Source organism: Pundamilia nyererei, unplaced genomic scaffold (genome assembly GCF_000239375.1).
Source record: "Pundamilia nyererei isolate P.nyererei 1_Seehausen unplaced genomic scaffold, PunNye1.0 scaffold00192, whole genome shotgun sequence".
In the NCBI taxonomy this organism is placed as follows: Eukaryota; Metazoa; Chordata; class Actinopteri; order Cichliformes; family Cichlidae; genus Pundamilia; species Pundamilia nyererei.
The window spans coordinates 1,056,848-1,073,515 of NW_005187593.1; the positions used below are offsets into that span (position 1 = coordinate 1,056,848).

General features: G+C 39.8%; 1 protein-coding gene across 2 annotated transcripts in view; it reads right to left on the reverse strand.

Moving 5' to 3' along the window:
* The window catches only part of LOC102195353 (ankyrin repeat and BTB/POZ domain-containing protein BTBD11-A), a 236,889-nt gene extending 223,385 nt beyond the window's left edge, over nucleotides 1-13,504 (reverse strand). For both annotated transcript variants that reach the window (XM_005747263.2, XM_005747262.2), the window contains exon 1: nucleotides 12,392-13,504. In XM_005747263.2, the coding sequence (XP_005747320.1) occupies nucleotides 12,392-13,256 (865 nt within the window). In that variant the 5' untranslated portion in view covers nucleotides 13,257-13,504. The remainder of the gene's footprint in view (nucleotides 1-12,391) is intronic.
* Between the last annotated feature and the right edge of the window lie 3,164 nt (nucleotides 13,505-16,668).

The following is a 16,668-nucleotide window of genomic DNA, read 5'->3' on the forward strand; positions in this document are numbered from 1 at the left end:
AAAAAAATAATAATACGGGTAAAACAGGCCTCAGATGTCCAATTAAAGAAAAGCAGGGCTGGTGGGTCCAACAACTGTGCAGTGACAGACAGCTGAAGCTCCCCCCGTAGCTTTCCTTTTAATGTTTATCATTATAAAGGCATTTTATTATATTATGATCATTAAAAAATGCTTTGTCAGTGGGGGAAGTGTCCCTGCCTACACAAGAGTGAGCAAAGCTGCAACATCTTCCATATGAGGACATTAGTTTCACTTTAAAATTTCAAGAATACTGTATAGTGGGAGTACACGTCAATGTCGCTGTTTTAAAGAGGAGCAGTCACAGAGAAACAGCTTATGTAACTTAGGGCTTTAAAAACAAAACAAGGGTGTTTCTTTTCCTATTATGGGCTGTGTGAGTTGGCGTTTGCACTTGTCAAGGCAGGATTTAGTTGTAGACTCAAAGAACAAAAGAAGAAGAAAGGATGGTTGATATGTTAGAGCGTGGGTCTTCAGTCACCAGAGGCATTCCCCTAGACTCCATTCCCCAAACATCCTTGTATCCCCTACAACTGGCCTGGTTTGTGTCACTGTGGTAAGCAGATGGTTCTCCCCAGAGCAAGGAGCCTAATTTCCCATCGCCACCTGGGAACAGTCAGAAAGCGATGTGGCGCTCGCCCCTCATTAATTGAGCACTGTAATGGCACGACTGTCCTGTCGCTACACGCTGAGACCCTGTGGCTCGGGGAACAGGAGGCTGCGGATGGACACGCACCATGGGCGGGAAGCTCGATTTGTCTGTGTCCATTTTAGTGGTCAGAGCTTCACTCTGCCCTTGCCCTTCTTTTCTTGTTTCCACTAATATATTTAAAGCTCATAAATATTGATAAAAATGCCAAATAAAGGAAGGCAATGGACACATTTAAGTCACCTTCACAAAAACAAACAAAAAACGTGACTCCACTGACTCGACTTTATTTTCACATTAGCCTACTAAAATATGCATAAATAGGATACACAAATAAGACTGGATATTTTGACACGTGATAGTTTTTAAGGACTTTTTAATGGGACTTTATAGCCTGGACTAGAGCATACAAAAATTATTTTGTATGTATGTATGTAAATGACCAGGAAATGGCTCACTATAAGCATTATTATACATCACATCAGAAAAATCTCATATTCTGAAGTACTTTTATTGGATTTAACTACAGTTCTATTGGATTTTACAAGATGAATACATTTTGTTAATGAAATATCTCTATAGTTTGATTTCACTGAGGGAAAAAATAGTACAAAGTGAAACCAAGTAAGGTAAAGTAAATTAGGTATCTTCACCAGCTTCATATCCCCCCTTATACTTCTCCTTATACTAGCAGCACCACCTGCAGCACATGTAGCAGAGTGACATCACAGCTACATATGAATATGCTGAACTGGAACTGGACGTTCTCTGCTGTCTGTCTTTAGTTGCTTGAGGTCAAATAGTATTGACGGGTCATGTATGAGCAGACTGTGACCAGTTTCAGGTAAACAGTCCTTATGCAGAAGAAAACAATCAGCTATTGTCTGACAACAGTTTAGCTCTGTTAGTTTGTTAGCATTCATAAACTATGACTGTCTTATGGAACAAGAGGACTTGGACCGGATATTCAGTATGCATTATCTGATATCCAGATATTTTGGCTACATCCCAAACTCCAAAATATTGGCTTTTGAACCGAGAGGCTAAGTAATCAAACTTTGAGATGGATTTGAAGATTGCAACTCAGCCAGCATTGGGGTTTTACAGTGAGATGTAATCTAGTTTATGACACACATTGCTGTAATGTCCATAAACAGTGACACCACTGTTTTGAATTTTCAAACCAGCTCTAACATACTGCTTATACATTTAAAAAGAATATAAGCCGCTGTATGTTAAGCAGTTTTTTAGTCCCTTAAAATCAGTATCAATCCACAAAAACATTATTGGTCGGGACATAATTTGATGCACAGTGTTGTTGTGTGTATAGAATTTTTTATTATTGCTTTAGAGATGAAGAATTTTGTCACACCAACGAGGTATTTAAGGACAAGCGGAACCAGTAAAACTCATATTTAAAAAATAAATAAACAAATAAACATTGTTGTTGACCACTAATGTAGAAAAGTCTTTTCAATATAACACTATACCATTTAATTCCATCACACTGCTGGCATTGCTGCTTTCTGTCTGTAAGACTGAAGATAAGACTCAGACTGTATATTTAGCAGCTTCTTGGTACATAACTTACAAGTATTACACAAGCATTATACAATTCCACACAGGCACACAAATTATGTGCTCTTAGTAAGCGTGTGCATAAAACTGTGTGAAGGAGGATTCGCCACCACTGACCAGCAGCTGACAGACATAATCTTTGAATTTTTTTTTTTTATTAGATGAAATCATCCATCTGGTAGAAAGGCTAACTCCTAATCTCTTTTCTGATCCTTTAAAACCAGCTTATTGAATCTCATCCATGCATGAAATACAGGTAAACAAAGGTGAACAAAGATCTAATTGCACCTTTAGTTGGACATGTTTTCATCAATGTGAAGTTTGCATCTTTCTTAAATGTGGGCAAGCGTGAAAAGCAACGAGAAAAACCCGTCTTGGTGATTCTCAGAGAGCCTTTAATCACTCCTGCTACCACATGAGGGACAGACAAGTGAAAGCCAAGTCATCATGTTATAGTTTGTTGTAATCTAAGCTTATCAGGGGCTGCTGGGAAACATCGGCTTACTCAGTTTTCACATTGAATAAAAATGTGACCGGCCACCATCTAGCCCTACAGGACGCTTTTTAAAACGAGGGTACAAACATGCTGAGGTCAACTGAAGACATTCAGAATAACCACAAGCAAAAACATAAAAGACTTTGTAGATGGGTTAAAGGAGAAACACATAAAAGAGTTCCTGTTTGTGAAAGGTTCTCATAAAATGTACAGGACACCAGATCTACTGGAGAGAAGTGTAAGCGTACAGTGGATGGGGAAGATGGCTCAGAAAGAGGTTAATACTTTTCTCTCCTAAATTAGATTTTTTTTTTTAAAGAACATCATTTGATCTATTAATCTACCACAATTTAGATTCTACTTTTATGAAAGTTCATTCAATAAATTCCAGGGCTGATTTCTTTTTGAACGAAAAAACTGAGAATGATAGTTACGCCCCACAAACAAAGACTAGCTGAGGTGTGACATTTTGACTTTGCCTCTCTGTGTGAGCTTTGTTGATAAGCTTGTTGACAAGATTTGTGGGCTATACAGCACTATGGCTTCCTTTATAAGTCAGTCAGCCATTGCCATGGGAAACACCCACCCCACGCCTTGAAGCTTAGAAGCTGTCTTCACAAATATGTCCCCTAAAAGTAAAGACATAAATTTCAGTCAAGCTCTGGAGCGAGATATAAGCATAGCCTGCAGAGAGGTTCAGAACAATCACACAAGAGGAGATTGTGTGTTTGTTTCTGATTTAAATATATTTTTCTTCACACTTGAACAAGTTAAACTGCAGGAGTATGCAGTAATTGTGTGAAATAAACCCAGAGGGAGGAAAATGGGCACGGGGGAGATGTTGTGATTGATGCCTGCTGCTTTTGCAAACAACTTACATGGTGCGGGAACAATAAAAGTCATCTGACCAATAACATTAGTCCTGAATGACTACACAAACCAACCATTAATATATTGCGGAACCTATTGTTATTCCATCCTCCATTGCACAATTGTTTTCAGACAGCTGATTAAAGAAACAACTCAAGAGTGCATTCACACAGCTCTTTTCTTTTCTCTCTTACCAAAACTTTTGATGTGTGACTACATAAAGTTGCAAAATGTTTTGTCCATGTGTAGAAAATCCCCTGGACAGCACTGGAAAAATAATCCCAAGTGATACTGCTTGCACAACAAGCAATCGAGAAATTCCCCAAAAGACAAAAACAATCTCTGACTCAATATATGTCGCGGGGTGTGTGTGTGTTAGACTAACATCCTCATTCCCTGTCCAGGAATGACATCAGTGTTAACAGAAAACCAACCATTTCACAACTGGTCAGGCTCATGCAAAAAAGGTCTGACTTTCAAAATCGGACACTTGCTTAAGTCATGTTTCCTGCTCATGGAACAATGAGCAATGAACAGTGATATTTATTGGAATAAAAACTATAATAATAGCACTTTTTACTAAAGAATTTCTAAATATGGGAAGCGCCAAGCCCCTTAAAATTGTTTGTGCTCAAGGTGTGATCAAAAATGTGCAGACAACAACCACAGACTTGGTGTGATAACGGAAGAGTCGACACTGGGGAGAAAACATTACATACAGCTGTAGCTATATAGAGAAGATATAAAGTGGTTCTAACCACAAATGCAAATGTGCAGAACTGATTTAGAATACACAGCATTGCTGATGACATGAGTCAACAAAAGAGCAGTTCCCATGTTTGAGTTTTATATCGATTTATTTTCACTTCTGCTGCACATAATGCTTTTGTTCTGTGTTCTACCAAAGAAATAGCCTTAATTAATGAATGAGAGACTGATTTCAAATCTGGTTGTGACATAAAATGTTGCATGGCTTATTTGTGGCTTTTGAATTATTACAATGCAGTTAATCAATCAATCCTGGTACTTCATTCACACTTAAGGTGTGGTTATGGCTAACGTTAAACAACTCAACTCCCTCCCACCAGTCACCTCACTTCCTAACAAGGAACAATTGTCCAACGTGGACACAATTCTTAATGCATAATTATGTTTTTCTTTACTAGAATATAAACTCCCATCTGTCTGTGAGTTTCTTGTCCCAGTCTTCCGATACAATCAAGATCTGAACAAACAAAATTGGCATACAGGTGCATCTTATCTATAGATAAGAATCCTGAAGAAGCCAAACAACACTGTAGCATGAGCATGTACCAGTATTCTAAATGTCTCTGATAGTAGAGAGATTTATTTTTTAAGTTCTAGAAAATATACTAAATAGAGATTACTGTTGCACAATGTGAATCAACCCTAACCAAGTGACCTCAGATGACATGAAGGTGAACGATTTCCAGTGCAGCAGAAGTGAGAAAAACAAAGAGCTGCCGTGTTGAATTAAAAGTGAAAGGCCTGGCAAAACACCAGGATTCCTGAGAAAACCTGTTTCCTCTTCTGTAATGTGGGAGTACTGATGATTTTACTACTGTCGTTTGTGTCTCTAGACCCCATTATTGAGTTAAATATTCCTGTGTCGATCTGCTGCTCCCCATTAAAATATCAGGTTTGAGTTTTAACAAACTCTTCTATTTGTGGATGGATTGATTTAGATGGAAACATCTCAACGTGCAAGCCGAGGTGAGCATCTTACAGGCGTGTCCGTACATGTCTATGCACGGCAGTGTGCATGACTTCACGTACATCTGCAGCATGGAGGCAGTAATCCATGGATCTTTGCTCCACATTAAACAGTAATCTAAGTTAATATATGATAACACAGCGTGACTATAAGTTGAGCCATTAACCACTTTGCTACACTGGAAAACAGATAGTACCACTTAATGCTGAACTACCTAATCAACTCAGTTTGATTTGTTGTTGGACATGAGTCACTCACACTTTTTGGGTGTCAAGTTTTTGCTTATATATCTAGATACCTTAATTATTTACTTACATACTAAGAATATTGGTTATGTTAGATATTTTTATTATAATACCTGTTTTTACCTTTACCGGTACAAACATCATATTTTTTTATTCAAACAGTGAGGAGAGTCTGAGAATATGGAAGTATCTACTGGATTTCATCAAGGCCCTGCATGTGTTAAAATATAGCTAATGCTAATGGGCATTAGCTAGTGCTCATTTATGATCATTTTTTATGATAAATTCACTGGCAGTATTTGCTCTATCCTGCTAATACTGCTTGTGAAAGAGCTAATCAGCACTAACACTTTAGCGGCTCACTAGCTAACACCTTAGTGAGTTAGTTTACGTGGTGCTAAGCTAACACTGGTGCAGCTATTTAGCTTGTACCAGGCATCCACCATCATATAATTACCAGGTTAATGGACAGATGTTCAAGTAATAAATATAACTGAAAACCGAGATGTAGTTCAATAAATATACTGAGACAAAAAAGAAATGTTCATTAAGTAGTTTTGTATTTAACATGTGGCTCTCAAATTCATATTTAAAACAATGTACGTGTATAATATCCAGTCAATTCCTAGTGGCTTTATAGTCACTCTTTGGTTTAAATGTTTTGATATAAGCCTCAGAGATGAGTTTGGTTTTCTGATTTATAGCTTACATTCATAAAAAAAATTAAAGTGAAACTAATACAAAAAAAGAAGAGAGAAAAATGTGGCTTTAAACTTAGGGAGTCCTTCCTCATTTCCAATAACTGTCAGTAAACTACACTTTTTCCCAAGCCACAGGCTTAACCCAACACAACGGTCATGACCACGATATGGCTCATTAAAAATGGATGCTTGGTCAGGACTCTTTGCTGTTATATTTGAATGTGCTGGGTATCCTTAAGTAGCAGTTTTCCTTGTGCGGGGTTAATGCTGCGAATGCTGTTGTCATATATTCATATAAACCATAATCTTTTGAAATTTAACCGAATAGTTCTGGTGTACGTATTAGTGTGTTATTAGGTGTTTTCTGACTGTTTTAAGGCTAAAATATCCCAAGACTAGCAATTCACGCGATGCCATGCCTTTGAGCATTTTTTTAATAGAAATCTTATTTTAAATTAACGTCTGTAATTTAATTGACATCTTTGGATGTAAAAGAAATGTCTGCAATAAAATCAGTATAAACTATAGTTAGCCAGGCCTAGAAATTATAAACATGTTCTTTTTTTAACTGCCTTAAAAAAAACCTCATTAGGAAAAAAAAGGCCAAAAAATTTGCACACCGACTGGTAAAATAGTGACCCTTTTAATTTTACCTATATATAACCTATATGTGATCTATATGAGTTCAATAAAATGGTTAATTTTTTTAAGTGTAATTACAAAAAATACCTTGAAAAGTACATGTGGCTACATTTGCTAAGCAACAGATTCATAAAACAAGCAGAGTTACCCGCTGAAGCGACACCTTGTTATTAAGTGACCAGCCCAAAGTAGCTTACCTAACAACAAGGACAAGTGATGAAACAAGTTGCTTTGTTTCATAAGAATCCAAGGCAAAGAAAGTCCACAGGTCTGAATTTCTAGGAGCCGTTTTATCTCGGCCACACAGACTGATTGGATCAAACATGCCGACGCAGGCCTACGAGTAACGGGTATTAAAAATGAATGGGAGGAATTACCATCTTTGTTCTCTCCAGCTCCCTGGTGTTTCCCGTTACTAATTCCTAATCTTAATGACTACCAGATAAGCACAAGTGTTAATTAAAGAGAGCTGCATGGTAATTATATCTCTAAGGGACCTGGGCCAATGCCCCCTCAGCAACAGCTCCTGCAGCTGACACTCCAGCCTGGTTTCTCCTCCTGCACTTGACTCCTTCACAGCATTAAGCATTCACTACTCCCACACTCCTCTTATTATCTCATCGTGACCCAGTGCATTCACCTACTTCCTGAAAATGGAAGGGGATCCACGCTCCAATGACACAGAGCAAGTAATAAAACCACAACAATTTCAGGCTGGTCTCAGCTGACTTGTACGTGTGGAATTCCTATCAGAATATTTACCTAGAAGCATAAGAAATTAAAGTTAATATTTTCATAAGCCAGTAACATGGAGGGAAATGGATGCTGTTCATAAAATATATCTTGGCCTGGAAAACAACTTCACACAACTTCACAATCACTGATCATTGCTGAAACGTGGGTGGAGGGTTGTGGGTGCAGCCCTTGGCCTTATGAAATTACCATGACATCAAACTCCATCACAACCAGCATGCCTTGCCGGGTGCTCACATCATATCTCCATCAGAACTATGGCAATCTGTCGGCTCATCTGCGAGTATCCCCCCTCCCAAAGGAGGGGAAGGACGGGCAGAAAATAATAACGGACAACAAAAGGCTTTGCCAAAATCATGTGGTTATGAGTCGAGCTTATTAAAAACCACAGTGGAAAGCAAATATGCAAACACTGAGCCCGCTTCCCCCCACCATGAGAAAATGAAATAAAATAAAATAAAATATGGTGTGAAAGACAGAGCGGGAAGAAGGAGGGAAACCATCACCCTGCTGCTAATTTAATAGACAGACTATAGCAGGCTATGCAATACCATTATGTTGTGTCATCTGTCCTGCGGAGGTTGGATTGGTTCCTTGGGGAAGGTCACGGCGAATGACAGACATAATCAGATACAATCAAGTCATTCAGGATGCCAAATTTAAACATCACGCAGGCGGGTCGGGAAGCTGATGACCACGCTGCTTGTTTCTGACGTCACATGTCATCAGGTAACAAGACAACATCGAGAAACATTTTAGATTTGATGTTTGTGCAATACCTCTTTATGTGTTGAAATATACATATATGTGATACACAATGATGTAGGATTAAGCGCAACACACATCAAATGCATCACTTCAGTTGGCATCTGTAAGGCACAGAAGGCATAGAAAAGGTGCAGAAATTGGATGTTAATCTTATAAAACTGCTTTCCTGTAAGGTAAACCCATGTTAGTGCAGGGAAATAGGACAGTTGCCTCTCCATGAAACCTGATGCACCAGGCTTACATAGAAAGCAATGAAGGAAGTGCCCTTATTTTACTAGTCATGTACACAGTTACACACAGTTATACTTCAAATTTCAGTCATCCTTCCAAAATGCACAAGGTATGACACTTTATGCACCTAAATCAACTCAAAATATTTAAGTGCTGGCAAAATTGGGACCCCACATGGGTGTAGTAGTTAAGGTAAGAGCTAAAGTGGCAATAATTGATATTTTGCAAATCTCATGTGAAAGTGGGAGCTTGTTGTAAAGAATTAGGAGAGATTTACCTGAATCTGCAGCTTTAAACAAGTTTAAGATCACTGTTTTGGTTTTCTGTTGACTACTCACTACTTTGGTTTGAGACTACAATCTTCCAGAAAACTACCCGACATGTGGTTTAGTTATAGCGTAGTTAAGTTTAGAGTTAACGCACCTGAAAATAAGACAACACTTAGCTCTGTATCAAGTTGTTTTAGTGCCTCACGCTAATCATTTTGGTTTTTAGGTGAACCAAGCTGAGAGAAAATAAAGGTAAGCGGCAAGTGAAAGCAAAACTCAACTGTCAGCCCCAGAGAATGCAGTCTTGTCTGGGGCCACTTATGAGTTTCTCCCTTTCGAAACCCTTATATAGACTTTGTGGGTCCTTAATAGTGGAAAAGCAGAAATACAGCTTAACATTGGTCAGACTAGAAGTAGGAAGAGCTGTATTCTTAAAATCCCCCTTGTACAAAAGAGCAGATAAAGCAGTTATTAACTAGCTACTCAACACAGTAAACCATTTCCTATAAAGTCACATCAGGAGTTGGTAGGCTATAACCAAAAACAGAGGTACGAGAGAGTGCTAAGTTAACCCTCTGAGGTCTGGAGCATCAATTCTGTATTTTGAAAGAAAATGTGAATAGTTGTTTATGTATGTCAGTTAGAATAAACATGTGTTTGTTCCCTGATTGCCCAAACTTGGGAAACCAATTGAAATAAAACAAATTACACAGATATAGATTAGACTTGAGAGGGCTAACAGGCTGGACAAAAACACACCTCAAAATGTACCACTCTTTAACCGCTGAATGTAAAGTAGCACATCAGAAATGATTCATGACTCGTTTCATTTTGGAAATGAATCATTCATAAAGACACTGACAAATTTCAGTTGGCGATGCCCTAATTTATTTATTTATTTTCCATCTCCACCTTCTCCTCCACCCATAACAGTTGGGTATATAAGGTGTGACTCATTTCAGAATTACTTTTGGTTAGGCTATCAGCGTGGAAAGTCATCAAGTTAAATTAAAGCTCTTATAAGCTCAAACATTCCCAAACCTTTCACACTGCCTGTTTTACCAGCAAATATTCTGGAAACATCCAGAATTTTCAGCAGGTTGAGCAGCTGCAAGCACCTCTGGAAATAAAGGAGGTGAAGAAAAGCTTCCGTTATGCTCTACTCATTAGTCAGAGCAGAGAGGCTGTCACGTATGGTCAGTGGGAGTGTAGAGCAATGTGGGTTTAATCATTAGGCACTCCGGTGCTTTTGTTCCTTAGGTGACATTTTTAGACAAAAAGATCATGTTGGTCACAAGAAGGCCTCCCCTGCTCTCTCTATTTACTACATCCAGTCTCACTGCCGTCACCAAAGCTACCAAAAAGAAGCCATCACAGACACCTCAGTGATTATTAGATTAATATCCGTGGTTAATTATTTGGCCGCAGGTCTGATGACTCAGTTTTAAATAATTCTCAAAGTGCAGCCTTTGTTGGCATAAAATCAAAGTAATACATTTGTCTTCTTCATCTTTGAAATGCATTAATAACACTGCTGGGTCAGGGAAGGGAAAACAGTACTTTTTAAATCTACGCATTTTGCCTTGATAACTGTTTTAAAATGACATCACGCTGTTTTGTGTGACTCCAAATGATATCTTCCTCTGCACCACCAGAAAATCATGCACTGCACAGAGGTGGAGCAGAGGGAATGCATGCCTGGCTCAACATCCAATCTACACAGAATTCATGTTTTTACAATTTCAAGACAAAGCAGTTGTGTAAAAAAATAAAAATGATGAAAAACAACAATGTAAAAAGAGGATGAATGACTCAGTTAAGCTCACCCTAATCTAACAAACGGACAGAAAATGAAACTGGGACTATTCTTAATCACAGGATTTGCTGTTTTTCAGTGTTTGGTATCACTGCAGATTAAAGAAAAATGTGCATGCTTCAACGTTGAGCTTTTTAAAAATGTGTAAGCATTTCCTTACAACTTCTTTAAAATGTTATTTTAGTTAGGACTACTATAGCCAAAAGAAAGTAATTATTTTTTAAACTGCGATAACCAATGCCTCCCCACTAGTCAATGAACACACCTGGGAGATAATAGGGCAAGTCAGAGACAACTGGTGTAGAGGTGGATGCCAAGCAGCTTGCAGATTCAATAGCAACAGTACTTTTTTGGAATTGATCTGTTTTAATATGAAGATGCAATGATGCATTTTAAGTTACTACACTGCACGTGAGGATTTGGGGGACAGAAAAGACTCCCATCTTTAAAGAAAAGAACTGCATCCATGACATTCAATTTCAGATCATTTCACTTCACTGAAGAATCTGTGAGAACGATCTCATATCCATTTTTCTTCAGATTGCTTCTGGAATAATCTTCTCTGGTCTCATTACGGAGGAATCGTTCAGAAAGATAGGTCACACATGTGCAAGAAAAAAATCTTCTCTTAGCTAACCCATCCATCTCTTCTTTTGAACCCATGTCTTGAGAAAACAATCGCGCTGCAGCAACTAGCCAAAGTGTTGCACTATGATTCTTTGGCCAGTATTACACAGCCCAGTTTGGCTCTCAGTTGGAGAACAGCATTTCAACTCCCTTCTGCTTTCAGCCAACTCATTCAGGGCATTGAAAACAAGAGGGCCAGCCCACACTGACAGCTTACACCTTCTGGAGTGAGACTGTAGCATTATCAACAAGGCCAGCACACAATATAAACACAAAGCCTGCTTGTGCAAAAAAATCCTGACGCACACACATCATGATACATAAATGCATTTCCTATAGTCTATCAAAAACACTCATTAACATCTGTGCTGCTAATGACAGTCTGAGAGCACAATAGCTTCAAAGAAGTAGAGGTTTGAGCTTGTTTGATCTTTTTCACCATAAATACCTAGTCTAGTCTGGCTGTTGCTCTGAGGCTGCAACAACCAAGATACTGTTTCAGAGGTTGGCCTTGAGGTCTAAGCTGAGGATAATAAATATTCAAAAACTGCCAAGCCCTTTTGTTTGGGTATGGAATTACACTAGCAATATAAGCAGTGGTTATTCCCCAGCATAATAACACAGTTTACAGTCATATTGCTTTTCTTAAGAGGGTACGCTAAGCAGATTAGGAAAAAATAAAATAAAATGTGTTGTTATCCTCCAAACAAATGAGCAGAACTTGAGATGAAGATAGCTTTTGAAAAGAAAATTATTTTCTACATCAGGCCTCATCCCAGTTGAGTCATAGTTATGGCTTATTTAAAGAGGCAGCCACTTGTTTCTAGACAGTTCCTGAAGCACGTGGATTTCCATTTTGGAAACAAGTTGTTTCAGGGGGCAAATTGATTTTACTCATATGGTGATTTAGGTGATAAAAAAGCCCTCTGCACACACCACCAAATGTACGTCAATCACGTTTCAAACAGTTAACCACTCACTGACATGGCTTACCACTTGAATTCTTGCCACATATGAGGTGCTGGTAGGGCTGCAGCAGACCCCAGATCTCCGAGTCGTTGCAGATGGCTTGCTCCATTGACTCCAGCGTAAACTTGGGGATCCCGTTATCCCTCTCCACGAGCGCGCTGCGCAGGACGCGGGTGAAAACCTCTCTGAACAGACTCTCCATGCAGGCGGTGAGGTATATGGCAGCGTGCTCGTGGATCCTTAGGGCCACCCGACTATCCACCATCCACCTGAAGAACTTCCCCACGGAGAAGACCAGCCCGCAGCGCGCGGACTTGCCTCGGCTGAACTTGTCCCCGGTGCTCATGTTGTAGAGGGACAAGGCGCTCAGAGCCGCCGTGATGCAGTTGACGGAGATGGTCCACGAGAGCACCACCTTGATGGCGCTTTGGATCTCGTGCTTGGTGCACTTGGCGTAGCGCAAGCTGAGTCGCTGCGCCTCCCGGGCCACCCTCACCAGCGCACGGCTAATGAGAGTCGACAGTCGCGCCAGGACCTCCGGTGGCGGGTTGCCCACCATCAGCTCCTCGTCTTTCCTCAGCGCGCCCTCCACCTCGCCCAGGGTCCATGGCACCTCCTCCAGCTCGGGCAGCTTGGCGCAGTGACCCGAGCACTCCAGTATCTCCGTGTCCTCCGCCAGGACGGTGTTGACTGTGTCCAAACTGTTGTGTCTGCTGTGCATGGATTCCGTCAGATGCCAGCAGTTTCCCCCATGCGAGATGGACTGATGCGTGTCGGAGCAGCACAGCGACACGCTGGACGACCTAACCGAGTCCGCGGCTCCACCATAACCAGAATCAAGCGTTAAATCCTCCAGCGTCCTCACGACTGTCTTACCCTTGCCTGCCATAACTGCACCGCATACTGTTGGGTATGCTTGGTCTCCCAGTTAAATGCCACAAACTCGTTTCAGCGCGTTTCTCCGCCGCAATCTCCCGATTTAAGCGTATTCCCCAGAATGAAGAGTGGAACGACACCAACGAGCATCTACTCTTCTCCTCCTCTGCGCGTCTTGCTGTCACCGATATCCTCTCCTCCTGTCCACAACTTCATAACCCGAGAGCGCACAAACCCTCCGCGCTCACTGCAACAAGCGCAGCGCAGGCAGGACTCCGATGGAGAGGAGGAGCATGAGAGCGGCGGGCTGGAACGAGCCAATCCGCGTATCCATCAGTTGTTACTGACAGAGAGGAGCTACCTGCTGCTTTTCAGCAGAATCTACCTGGAGCTGGTGAAACACAACAGTTCAGTGGAAAACACACTATTGCGGGCTGCTGTGCCAGCCAATCTGCTGTTTGTAGTGGCGTTGCTGCAGTGTCATGTCACGACAGTGCCAGGATGAGAGGAAGGTTCCCACTGAGAGAACACATGGCGCAAATGGTAAAATAGACAAATTCCGTGTTAAAATAACGCAGGGAGACGAAAATAATTTAATTCTACCGCATAAAACTCAGATCCACCAATCAAATAAGATCAATGAGTGGATTCAATGAGGATTCAAAGATTCAAAGATTCAAAGATCAATGAGTGGATGTTAAATTAAGCATAAAGAAGACGCTGGCTGCTACCTTGCCAGCATTAAGCTGTTATTTTAAAGTGTTCATACTGTTATCTAAAATAGCAGTTTCTTTCTGTGCTCTATGAAAAATAAGCTTTTCTGTGTAATACTACTAGCTGCTTCGTTGCAGTGATGCTATATTTTATTCTTCCTGCTGTCATCTGTAGATGAATTTCACAGCTTTAAAATGTATTAAAGTTTTGTACAGTAGCTGTATAAACACACAATTCCTCATGTGAACAGGTCACTGATGTACCATGAATTCAGTTTCTTGTGCGTGTGTGTGTGTATGTGCTTTAATGTATGCAAAGGTATCAGCTTTTCTGCATTTCCTTTAGTCTGTTCACTGACTGATGTATTTGACCTTTCTAAAGCTTCTCTGGACATGATTAATCACTACAGGAGTTTGCTTGCTAAATTTCACCATGAAAATCCATTCATCCATCATTCTGCTGGCCAAAGAAAAGGCAGGATGCAATTGTAAAATCATAGCAACACCTATAAATAATAATAGGCATCAGTATTCACCTGTATTCACGAATAACAGTGCAATTTTGTAAAATAAAAGCGCAGCGCATTTTTTCTTTAGTTAAGTACAGGTCAGGCTAGTGTTCTTATTACGATTGCACTATTTTTTATTTTTGCTGTAACTAAATAAAACATTTTAAAGTAAGACTTTAAAAACGCTATTATTGGGTGTTTAATGAAATGTTTCTTATTCTGTTCAGCTAATAAAGATAATATTAACCCACCTTCCTGAAATTTTCTGAGAACCTGGATAAAATGTTGCATTTCTAACATTAGACTTCTGCTGTGCTTGTTTTCCACCCCTAATGTTGATTTTTAAGTATGACGTGAAGCGTCTGCAGCAGAAGTAACTTTCTTAAGGTGCACCACAATCTTTAATGTCTGATCCTTATAAATATTTCACTCTCCAGAGAACATTGCTCTGAGCTTTTTCCAGATCAGAAGTCTTTCCGTGCCTCTGTGTCAAGGTTTAGCAGCACTTGGAAGATTTTGTTGTTGAATGGTTTATTCTCCATGATACAATATTTTTGTCCAGCCATGAAAACAAAGCGTGAATGTGCTGAATTCTGATTACTTGCTGAGAGGAACAGTTGGTGGAATGATGATTCATCCATTCTGTTGGGGTTTCTCCTTGTACATCTGAGCTGGACCAACCATCTGTCCACACTGCCTGCCACGCCAGAGGCCCTTTCAGATTTTCTTAGCATGACATCACATTGCATGCCTGAACTGACAAACCTACACTGGACTTTTTTAAGAGGGTCTAAAGAGGATGTGACTCCCACTGCTGCAAAAGTGATTGACGTGGTAAAAGTGTAAAACAAAACATGGCTGTATCTTCCTCTCATTGTTTGGCTGACACACAATAAACAATAAGATTACCACACTGCATCATGTAGGTTTTATACCAAAGCAGTGGAGTTTATTTATGTCCCGAGCCTCCACAGAGGCACGCTGGGCCCCTTAATAGTATTTATTACAGATAATGACCAATGTAGGAAGACTTTTATTGTCTTAATATAGCGTTATCTAAGCAAAAAAGAAAGGTTTCTGATGCTAGTGATGAAATGGAGCCCCAATAAAGAAAATGAAAAGGATGATAATGCATTTTGCATGAAGAACGCTTCATAAAGAGTTCCTAAGCAGATGCCACCATTAGCACACCTCATCTTCCAGCAGTCTGCCACGACCTCTTGATGCAATGCAGCATATCTTGCTGACTAACTCAGGTGAGAGTGGTGGAGGTGGGCAGCTGTCAGCTGCATCTCTTACATGCACCGTGGCGCTCCGAAGCTTGTCCTCACTTATTAAGCCTTGGTTGCCTGGTAACAGAAAAATTATCATGATTTTCCCGGCATGATGATAGATTGTTAGTATTTTTTGCAAGCTGAATGAGTGGATCGTATAAACATGTTTCCTTAGTCATGAGGTCCAGTCACATTTTTTTTAAAAAAATGGTAATTTATTCAGTAATGTGTTCTTAGATTTACCTTAGTTTGAAGTGCTTTGTGTAATTATATGTAGAGTATATTGCTGTATACTGTGTTATGTCTCTATATTAGAAAACTATTAAAAAGGTCTGAGACCAGGTTTTAAAAAAGGGGGACTAAAGTGTTGCTGGCATTTTAAAAATGAGCTACAACTGTATATGGGTTTATGATAGACATATATAGTTAAACTTTTTTTTTTATTCCAAGGCTTTTAAAAATATAAATATTTGTATAATTTTGTGTTTTTGACATTCCTAGCTAGACTCCATCTTATTTTGTTAACATTTATATTTTTAAATGTTAATTTTAGGTTATTTATTACAACTGAGTTGCGAATTTGATTGGGAATGGCTGTCTGTCTCTATGTTAGCCCTGCGACAGACTGGTGACCTGTCCAGGGTGAACCCCACCTCTTGCCCTATGGCAGCCGGGATAGTCTCCACCCCACTGTGATGCTGAAATAGACAAGTGGGAGAAGATGAATGGATAAATGGATGAATGGCATTACAATTGAAATCACATTGTACCTTGTTCTAATTTTAACATTGCAGTAATCGATTACTTTGTAATTTCCTCCCAGTTTGCTATTTTACACTGTTTCTGGACAACACTTGTAGCTGTAATGTTAGTTTTGATAGATAAGTGCTATAAACTTGATTTCACACACACACACACACACACACACA